This window comes from Podarcis erhardii (genome assembly GCF_964252035.2).
Source record: "Podarcis erhardii genome assembly, chromosome: 5".
NCBI classification, from domain to species: Eukaryota; Metazoa; Chordata; class Lepidosauria; order Squamata; family Lacertidae; genus Podarcis; species Podarcis erhardii.
This window is the reverse complement of record NC_138509.1, coordinates 57,153,660-57,164,012: the sequence shown is the minus strand read 5'-3', so window position 1 is coordinate 57,164,012 and position 10,353 is coordinate 57,153,660. Positions and strand designations below refer to the sequence as shown.

Here is a 10,353-nt window from a genome sequence, read left to right as displayed (position 1 = left end):
CATGTTTATATCCTAAACAGAGGTATCTCTTGGTGCTAAAACTGAAGTGAACAAAACCCAAACCCACTCGGCCTCAAAACCAGGGAGATCGATCCAAAAGTTTGATAGAACCATGAATGCTTTAGAAAAGGCTTTTGCAACAAAGTTGCTACTTTTCTTAATGACAGCATTTCAACAGCCCCCTTTGGAATACATTAATAGTGTGGTTTTTCCTTCAAGTAATCTCCTCTCCTAAACTCACATTAGGCTAGAACAGTAAAGTCCAGAGCCAGTATGGAACAGTCATATAAGAAATAATTTGAAGGAAGGAAGGGCATTTCAGAGCAATTTACCTTTGTGCCAACCGTTTACTCAACCTCCACAGCTAAGTGCTTTGTCAATCCCCTTTGCCAAACCCATGGCTCATTTAAATCTCAGGATTTGCTGACTCCTCCTCGGCTCAATTTAACCATTCTCACTTTAATTCAAGCCCTGAGATTAGGAGAGAAAGCACAGCTCCTGTTGTAACATTCGCAATTTTAACCAGTGATTTTTGCAATGCATATGGATACAGCATGTCCCCTCTGATCCCATGCCAGGGATCTAACACTTTACTAGGCTGCGGCAAACCATTTTTCTGTATGCATACTAGTGCAAGAAATACACAAAACAACTTGGAAGTACTTTCAATGTTCCTTTTGATATAGTCTTCACTCTTTGCAGCTACTGAGTCCAGGCCAAGGCTAAGCCGAAGATGGCAAAACAAAGCTACTTCCCTGCACCAACAGCACAATCTCCTCTGTGTTGCACAAATGGAGCCACCCAGTAGTTGCCTCTTGGGTGGAACGAGGCCGGTATTAAAGTTTCCTCTCCAAATTATTGCTTGATTAGTAAAATGATACTGGAAATCCTGTGACAACCCCACAGATTTGTCATACATATTTCCAGCACATTATCCCAACGGAAAACAGGCAACCAAGCAGGAAATATCCCACCAGTGCCTTTCTTTGCAGTCCAATGATTATTCCTATGATCAGATGTGAGGCAGTGATTTTGCTGGCTTCCAACCCTTTTCCAAGTCCTACACTCCTCCTCCTCCTCCTCCTCCTGGTTTGATGGGCTCATCAGGAGAGGTCCCTGGGGCAGGGGCTGTGCTGCTGGGGGACTGAGACCTCTGCTTCTTTGAAGCTCCACCGGCACCTGCTGGTTTCTTGGCAGGCACACCATTGTCATCCTTTACCTTCTTCAGCTTGGCTTTGCCTTTGACGGGGGTAGAAAAGGTGAGGGATGCTTTGCTGAACTCCAGGGGAAAGACTCCCACATCCCCATCAAAGCGATTCTTGGAGACCTGTAGATAGCGCTTTCCTGGGCCTGTCACCAGCTTCCTGTCCTGCAGGATCAGCACGTTGTCGGCTTCCTGGCTGGCCTGCGCAAGAGACGCAGAAGGAAAGTTATTGTTTGAGGGGAGAAGGGGCAGCCATTTTGTACAGCATGGAATGTAGCTCAGCAGTATGAGGAGCAGCAGCCTGCAGCTAAAAAAAAAGCAGATTTAGAGTACATGCGATATGAATGCAATTGTACTGAATGTGGTGGGTCTTAGGCCAGTCAGGTGATCTTGCTACACTTTCCCCAGGTTATCTGCACAGTTTTCCCTGCAAACAATTCGCAACAAGTTGAGACATGCAGTATTTTTCTCAGATCCTCTAGCCAGCTAAGGATCAAGAACCACAATGTAGGTATCTTCATTCTTTAAAAGTGAGAATGATACAATCTAATAAACAAGTAAGCACTTTAATCCCACTGACTGTAACGGGAGAAAATTAAGCACAAGTACATCAAAGGGTGCCAGCTGAAGCCGTCCTACTTCTGTCACTAGGAGTTGCTAGGCAGAAGATGGTTAAATCATCTGACTATGGGTTGTCTAGTTAGACCAGCCCAAATATGCAGAAAAAATGGATTCTTATGGGCCAGACATGGGGAACCTGTGGTTCTCAAGATGCTGTTGGCCACCAACTCCTATCAGCCCCATCCAGGATAACCAGGGGTGATGGAAGTGGTAGCCCAACAACATCTGAAGGTCCACAGGTTACCCATACCCACTATAGCCAGAAGGGATCAAAGGGACAGAGAATTGCATACCAGACTTAGCAATTCCAACAGCCACTATGTTAGGGATACAGAGTGGTGCAATGAACTCTTGATTGTTAAGGATAAAGTACACACACTTTGAGCTAAGCTGGAAATATAAGCTCTCCAAAGACCAAATTTGCCCACTTCCACACAAATTCTCACCTTTGCAGACCCAAAAATCGAGGCCGTCTGCAACTCCCTCTCTTCATCTTCTTTCCGGGGGTGAATGACCACGGTGACGTGGCAGCTGTTTTCTGTGGCAAACTTCCGGAAGGCACCCACTATGTAGTCTTGCACAGCTAGCCTAGAATGGCAACATGGTGGAATAAATATACCTTGTAGCAAAAGTAATTACATTAGACACATGAATAGTGAAGTACAAAGAACACAATTTGAAAAGAAAGGTTACTTGATGTTTACCTGCTAGAGAGGGGAAATGAATATTAGTAGAAGATGAAAAGAAGAACTGCACATTTTCATAGTGAGAGACACTATTTTCCTCTTGAACATGTTCCTATTTATTTATTATGTTCACTGCTTTTTATAAAAAGTCTCAAGGTGACTTACAAGACACTTAAAACACAGTACAACTTTTAAAATCCAAATACAGTACCATAAAATGACCACAAAAAATAAAACATAAAAACGACTAGAAGGCCTAACTGTAGTTACTGTCACTACCAAAAGAATGCTTATCTATGGTTAAGGAAGAAATTCACTCTCAGTCAGGACTACTGTTTACACCGGCATGATTACAATTATTTTCATGTCACTATAAATAAGTGACACACTGAGTCATTTTTTAAAGAAGGTAGAGGAGAAATACAGTGTTGTAAAAAAAGAGTCTAGGCCAAAGGATGAATGCATGTGGGGGAGCTTACCTGTCCACATTGAGCTGTTCCTGGCCCATCATGAACTGGAGATTGTCGATGATCACATGACTGATATCATACATGTACACAGCATGCAGCATGGTGTCTATCACTGTCCTGCATGGAAGAGACCATCACAATTACACACACATCTTTCATCATCAGTCCTGAAAAAGAAAAGATTGAAATAAGGGTCACACGTGGAAATATGAACAGGAATGCGGCCTTAGCATCTGAACAACTAGAACACTGCTTCATGCCCACTACTGCATCACATCAAGAACATTAAGCCATGACATGCAGGAGGGAAGCTGCCACCCTGAACCTTACTTGATATTCTGATGCCCGTGGAAAGTCATGAAGTAGAGCGGAAGATCCTCAAACTTGTCTGCCCACTCGTCATACTTTTCCAGCTGCTCTTCCAGCCTCCCCATGGCAAACTGGGTAAGCATAATCTTGGCCAAGCGCACATTGTTGATCTCAAAGCTGCCCCACAAAGTGTTCACTCCCTGTGTGCAGAGGTCCAAGGCATATTCACTGATGAAGGTTGTCTTCCCACTGCCCGTTGGGCCTGTTCCACAGACAGGATAAAATTAATATGAGGACAGGCTGTTGCAACCTACAGGATAGATGGTTTTCACCTTGAGTTTTCATGTGTAGACCAACACGCCCTTTCTTCTGAAAGACCACCCACTTCAGATGTAGACAAAAAAACAACCCAGTTATTTAGTGGGAGTAACGGCAATCAGCATTCATGGCAAGTAGTGACATGAAAATTGGTCTAAGGCAGAAAATAGCAAAATATAGGTTAGACTCCTTACATTCCTGAAGGAAAAAACGGACAGCTCAAGAGCCACCAGATTGAGGTAGCCCAACTCTGCAACAAGTCATTGAGCTGGCAAGCAGGCATTACAACAACAACAAAAAAGCCAAGAACCACACAGTACTAAAGCATACTGCATCATTTTCTAATTGAAGGCTCAATAAGCCTTTGATTGTAAATGACTTGTGAATGAAAAGTCAGTCAGCTACTTGCAGTATCCTTTGAAGAGACCCTGGGGAAGACATCCAGCTGAAATTTACAAGGGAACACACACACTCTCTCCCTCTCTCACACACACACACAGAGTGAATGGAGAATGAGAGTTAAAGTGCCACAAAACACATAGCTACACACCTGTGAATACAGTGAGCTCCCCTTTTCGATGACCCTTGAGGAGTTTGTTCAGTTCTGGAAAACGAGCCCACTTGACACCTGCCACCTGCTCCACATTGGCCAGCTCCCCAAGCACCTCTTCCCGCAGCTGGCGAAATGAAATGATGGACTTGTGGCCAGCTGGTAGAGCGGAGCGCAGAATCTTGGTGAGGTTCATGCCCTGGGTGAAAGCTTCCAGGGGCTGTAGTTGTTGGTCACTTGGCCGCACCAAAGAACAACGCTTCGGGTTCAGCTTGCGGGCAAAGAGTTTGGCAGCTTCCCAGGAGCGGAGGTCCTCCCCTAACCACAGGGTGATCCGCTTGAACTGTTCTAAGTAGGGGAGAAGGGCTGGCGGGAGGCAGGAAATCCCCCGGGGCAGGGCCAAAGTGGGTAGCCCAGTCACCTGGTGCAGCACCAATGTGTCCAGCTCACGGCCAGTCAGTACAACTTCTGTATCTCGTCGGCTGATCAGAGGCAATCCAAAGAGGTTGTGATAGGCCACAGGGCGAGGTAGGGTGTTCTCCACATAGTGCACCATTTCCCCTTGGCGCTCAACTCCCAGAAGCTTTAACCCCTTCAGGCTGGTGCCACGGGGACTGAACCAAGGGAAAACCAAGGTCCGCGCTGTCCGCAAGTAACGTACTCCAAACCGTTTGAGTGTGGCATTTGAGACATTGGAAATGCCGAACATAGCCTTGGCCTCCTGAGTCTCCTGCTCATCCAGCAGTTCCCAGAGAGGCAGGGCTCGTTCCCATATATGCATGGCATCTTTCCCATCTTGGTCTCTTTGCCCACTGGCCTCTTCCAGGCCACCCACAGCCATCCCTTTATGTCGCAACTCTACACTGGCCTGAAAGTCTTGCCAGTTACCTTCAGCCAATGAAGCTGTGCACAAAAAGCGGCCAGTGGTCTTGTCGATGAAGAGGCTGTAGCTATGGCGGACCTGCTGCTGCTCCTCCACAAAAATACTGGGCACGTGAAGACAACTATAGCCATCATGAAAGGGGATGCCCTGCGCCCTCAGATACTGGCGAATCTCTGTGACTGAAACTGGGGGGATCGGCCCTTCTGGGGACGGAAGCGTCTCTTTCTTGTAAGACCTACAGGATTTGCTCCCTGCAAGGATCAGCCTGCCCCTAAGGGGCCAGTGGCTTGAAAGACTGAACAAGGAGCGGGTGAGGAACCACATTTTTTCTGTACCAGTGGCAGAAAGATGCCTGCCAAGAGCATCCTCTCAAGACAGTAACCTTCCAGACTGGCACACTAAAAACCTCTGCTGGGAAACCTTCCCCCAAGAGCAACCTCTCCCATATCGAGACTGCCTTATTTCACCTTGCTATAATACCTCTCCCTCCTAATCGCACGAGCGCGCAGACTTGCCTTCATCAGAGAAGCAACCCCGTCCTCAACCATCCCCTCCTCTGCCTCGCCGCTTCCCTCCCGGCCACCCCAACCACTTCCTCGCTCGCGGCGCGAGTCCCGCCGCATAACCCCGCTTTGCCTTGCGATGGGCAAAGAGGCGCCAGCCCCAGATTTCAGCCCCCGGCAACCGGCCGCTTTGAAGGAAGCCCCGATCCGCTGCAACAAGCAGCACCTGCCCCCAAACTCGACCTCCCCGCCCTCCCTCCCTCCTGTCACCGCGCGATCGGAGAGCTCCGCGCCTGTCTCGGATCGAGCATCATCCTTCCCCCCACGTGCGGCTGCAGGGAGCGCGCGATCGCTGCGCCCCGGAACAACAACACAACATGAAAACGTCACTTCCGCGCGGGGATCCTGGCCTCAAACGTCGAGCCAGGTATATAGAGATAGGAAACTATAGAGGCGTCATTTCCACGTTAGCACTTGGCGAGTGTATAATAGGGCGGCCGTGGCAAGTTAGGCGCTTCTAAGTGCACAGACTAACGGTGACCTTTGCTATTTCTACTGGGCAGGCAAAAAAAAAGACGGGCGTAAAAAGTGACCGTCAGAGCCTTCGTAGGACTTTCCCACCAGATAAAAAAATTCCTTCCAGTAGCACCTTAAAGACCAACTAAGTTAGTTCTTGGTATGAGCTTTCGTGTGCATGCACACTTCTTCAGATACACTGAAACAGAAGTTTCCAGACCCTTCTATATAGTGAGAAGGTGGGGAGGGGTATTACTCAGAAGGGTGGTGGGATTGGGTGATTGGCAGATAGATCACCCATTCCCACCACCCTTCTGAGTAATACCCCTCCCCACCTTCTCACTATATAGAAGGGTCTGGAAACTTCTGTTTCAGTGTATCTGAAGAAGTGTGCATGCACACGAAAGCTCATACCAAGAACTGACTTAGTTGGTCTTTAAGGTGCTACTGGAAGGAATTTGTTTTGTTTTGTTTTGACTATGGCAGACCAACACGGCTACCTATCTGTCACTTTCCCACCAGAGTAGCTCTAGGGCGCTAGCGGCCTCCCTGCGTCCCTTCCTCCGCTGCTTCTCCTTCCGGTGAGGAGGAGAGGGAGGCGGCCAACCTGCTCCCATCCCGCTTTCATCTGCCATGACCGGCCGAGGCACCCCGAGCCGCTTCCTGGCCAGCGTCTTGAGGAACGGGGTGGGCCGCTACGTGGGGCAGCTGCAGCGCCTCACCTTGACGGTCAGCCGGGATGCGCCGAGCTCGCGGGGCGCCAGGTACGCTGCTGCTCCCCCCCCCGCCCGCAAAGAGGTGCCGGGGCTCTGGCTTCTCCGGAGCGCCCTTTGCTGGTCTCCTCCCTAGAAGGGCTTCGAGCGGGGCTTGACTCTTCGGCTCTGCGCAACGCGGACGCTGCAGCCTCTCTTTGCAGTCGTGGGCCGTTTTCGCCCTGCCCTTCAGCCGAGAGGCTCCCCAAAACTTTTTTTCCCCCTGGGGTGACGCAGGGGCACGCATACTCCTAAACATTTGTGAATCTTCGTACAGTACTTTTGTCCGCTTACTGTAGTATTTATTTCCCCCGATTTGAACTATAAAAGGGTGTTTTTGAGTCAAAATGAGAGTGCCCCTAAACATTTTTTAAAGGAAAAAAAAGCACTGTGTAGCACTGTTGAGTTCTTATTGACTGACTGATAAGTAAAAATTTATATTGCACATTTATGATAAAGTAAGTATGGTTCAATTTAAAAAGAGACAGTCCCTGCCCCCCGCCCCCATTAAAAGGTAAAATACATGGTGCAAAAAAAGAAAGAGGGAGGAGGAGGGAAGAGGAATAGCCACTGGAATACTGTATTGACTTTCATATCTGAGCCAAGGGGGTCACTGAATTCTTACTTTTTAGGGCCTTGAAATTCAGTTTGAAGTTTCCAGATTAGGATGGGGGGGGGAATACATGTGTGTCAGTCAGTCGGTCAAGTTTATTGCTTATAGCCAAAGGCTGCTGCAATGTATTCAATGTCATTCAATAAAATATATACTAGTTTGATACAAAACTTAAAACATTTGTATAGTCAAAACATGACCTAATCTGCACAAAACTATAAAAACTCCTTAATATAGAAATCAAAACACTAGACATTTAGCTTTATAGCTCAGAATCAAATAGGTTTTCAAGGCATATGAGAAATTGTGTGTTTTGTGGAAGAGCGTCTTTATACATCAGGTGGCTGGTACAGTGGTACCTTGGGTTACATACTCCACTAACCCAGAAATAGTACCTCAGGTTAAGAACTTTGCTTCAGGATGAGAACAGAAATCACGCCACCGCAGCATGGCGGCAGTGGGAGGCCCCATTAGCTAAAGTGGTGCTTCAGGTTAAGAACAGTTTCAGGTTAAGAACGGACCTCCAGAACGAATTAGGTTCTTAACCCGAGGTACCACTGTATTCAGGTAGAAATATTACTGACTCATATTAATAAAGTAATGTCCAAGAGCAATAAAGACTTGGTTGATGGCTTTGAATATTTTTTTCATTCTTTTGGGTTGTGATTCGCTTGCTTATTAAGAGTATATATTTATGAAACTGAAGTCTTTGGCCTTCATGCATCTCTAGAAAGTGCCCCACTTGCTTTCTATTTCTGGCATACTATAATCTGGTCATTTTCATCTGTTTTGAAAAATGTTTAAACTGCTTAATGGGGGGGGGACCCTCTAAGGGATGCACATAAAACAATTATCAGTAAAACACAGATAAAATTAGCGAACATTAAAATTGTATATCTCAACTATGTTTTGGGATAGGCCTGTTGAAATAATATTTTTAGCAGGCATTTAAAACACTATAACTAGGGTGCCTGCCTAGTACCATATATTTATGCTACTAATATTTTTAAAAATTGGGCTAACTGTTTTAGGTGGGTAGGTGGCTGCCAAAAGGGAATTGCCTGTCCTTTCTGTTGTTCTGAATAATTTTGTATAGAATCACAGAATAGTTAATGAAGAAATATTTACCTGGCCTGCAGTTTATGTAGATTGCAATGCTGCCCAATGGGAATTACTGCAGTTGAAGTCCCCCAATTGCAGATGGTGGTGGCAGCTTTTCCTGAGCTCTCCTTCAATTGTTCATAAGAACAGTTATTTAAATACCTCAGTGACTCCTTTCTTTTTTGTTCTAGAGAATACATTGAAGAAAAGGTGGTGGATTTTGCCAGGCAGAACCCTGGGATTGTGTTCTACGTTGCTCCAAAGCAGTGCAGGGTCCCTACATTGACTGCTGAATACAGTAAGTATAGAAAATGCAGCTTTGCATTAGAGCCATGTTAACGAGAGATTGGTGTTGGCTGTTATTGGCATTTCCTGTGAAACTTGCTCCTAAAAATCAGCAGGGAGGGTGCACCCTGTCTCAACAAGGCTTCTAAGGCAACCCTCAGCAGCAATTGATGTGTGCTATTTGCTGAAAGACTTACACACCAAGGAGCTGTAAATCAGGCCTTAGTTTGTAACATTCAGGAGTAAGAGGGTGGATGTGTGGATTTATTGAGGTTCATCAACAAAAAATCCTTGGGATTTGGGTTTAAGTGCCCAGGGAATCTTATTTCTCCAAACAGAAAAAGAATTGGTCCACATTTTGTCCACCTAATTTTCTTTCTAGTGAATGGAACCGTGAAGGTAGAGTGTTTAACCAGCAAGACAGTGGATGAGATTGCAAAGGTCATCCAGAAGCTGGCAGGCCAGTCTGGCCTGGAGATCATCCGTATCCGAAAGCCTTTCCATACAGATAATCCCAGTATCCAAGGCCAGTGGCACCCATTCACAAATAAGCCCAGCAAGCTCAATGTGGAAGCTGTGGGTCAGCAGCTTCTGCAGCCCCCCAAAAACTAAATCTACAATGGTACAAACCGCCCGGGGCTTTTGTGAGTGGGAATTTCTTGTATCCAGGCCAAGATCATAGAGCTACATTGATATAATTCATCTGGAGGAAGAATATCATCCCTCTCCTGAAAGAAATGGGCTTTGAAAGGATTCCAAACTACTGTATGTTGACATCGGACAGTTTCCTACCTGATTTGTTGTGTTTTATCAGCTAAGTCACAGGCCAGCCCAGGTCAATGGTGAACAAGGCCTAGAACTGGATGGGACTGGCTGCTCCTCCTCCTCAAGAGAGTGGCAGAGACTTTAGAGGCAACTGTTCTCTACACCACCAGCTACTTGTGCTGGCAGCTTGTCTTATCCATGTTTTGTGCTGAATGTTATCCTTGGCTAATGCTACTCTTGCTGGAATTGGAAATAAATGGATGGAACGACCTGTAAGGTTCTCCGAGAGCTTTCTTGCTAATGAACATGCCTTGAGTTGCAAATACTTAAGTCAGTAGAGTACTAATTGTGAATTCCTCTCTTCACTGGAAGCTGCGTTGCCCGTGATAATTGTTTCCTAAGCCCTGTTTTAGTGTTCAGCTCAAGCATGGAGGGCTAAATGTTTGTAGATGGCCAAGCCTGCATGTGGCACCTTAACCCGTGGTGTGCCCTGCATGTCAGGCACTCACTCTCCTTCCTCCCCCTGACTTTTGCATGTTTAGTACAAAGGTCTGGAGAGGGCTTCTGATTCCAGTTATAAAAGATTTTACAGAAACAGGCACCCTGCCTTGTTAGGATTTTTGATCTTGGGGAGGCTTCTAGCAATGCTCAGCTGAACACGCCTAGAAGTCCTCTTGAGGTTTTTGAGCTCAGTGAGTGAAGGTCTGAAGGGGTCTTTGAAGGTGGTGCTTGCATTGGTTCAACCTTCCCTCCTGCCTCTACATACCCTGTAGAGGA

The 10,353-nt window shown here is 46.6% G+C and overlaps 2 protein-coding genes across 2 annotated transcripts; one reads left to right on the top strand and one right to left on the bottom strand.

The window, feature by feature from the left end:
* Positions 1-327: 327 nt before the first annotated feature.
* On the bottom strand, positions 328-5,913 carry TWNK (twinkle mtDNA helicase). Its single transcript, XM_081863977.1, has 5 exons — positions 4,159-5,913; positions 3,312-3,552; positions 2,991-3,098; positions 2,272-2,413; positions 328-1,405 (listed from the first exon to the last, which is right to left on the bottom strand). Exons 1-5 carry the CDS (start codon positions 5,363-5,365, stop codon positions 1,061-1,063), a joined length of 2,043 nt encoding a protein of 680 aa, XP_081720103.1. The 5' UTR covers positions 5,366-5,913; the 3' UTR covers positions 328-1,060.
* A 716-nt stretch (positions 5,914-6,629) lies between these two features.
* MRPL43 (mitochondrial ribosomal protein L43) lies at positions 6,630-9,847 on the top strand. Its single transcript, XM_081864032.1, has 3 exons — positions 6,630-6,824; positions 8,718-8,824; positions 9,194-9,847. Exons 1-3 carry the CDS (start codon positions 6,694-6,696, stop codon positions 9,421-9,423), a joined length of 468 nt encoding a protein of 155 aa, XP_081720158.1. The 5' UTR covers positions 6,630-6,693; the 3' UTR covers positions 9,424-9,847.
* Positions 9,848-10,353: the final 506 nt, after the last annotated feature.

Coding starts and splice junctions, on each gene's coding strand:
- TWNK (XM_081863977.1), bottom strand. CDS start 5,365: ATGTGGTTCCTCACCCGCTCCTTGTTCAGTCTTTCAAGCCACTGGCCC. Junction 3,553..4,158: donor GGAGCTCACTGTATTCACAG/GTGTGTAGCTAT, acceptor TCTGTGGAACAG/GCCCAACGGGCAGTGGGAAG. Junction 1,406..2,271: donor CGATTTTTGGGTCTGCAAAG/GTGAGAATTTGT, acceptor TCTCTTGCGCAG/GCCAGCCAGGAAGCCGACAA.
- MRPL43 (XM_081864032.1), top strand. CDS start 6,694: ATGACCGGCCGAGGCACCCCGAGCCGCTTCCTGGCCAGCGTCTTGAGG. Junction 6,825..8,717: donor CCGAGCTCGCGGGGCGCCAG/GTACGCTGCTGC, acceptor TTTTTGTTCTAG/AGAATACATTGAAGAAAAGG. Junction 8,825..9,193: donor TACATTGACTGCTGAATACA/GTAAGTATAGAA, acceptor TTTTCTTTCTAG/TGAATGGAACCGTGAAGGTA.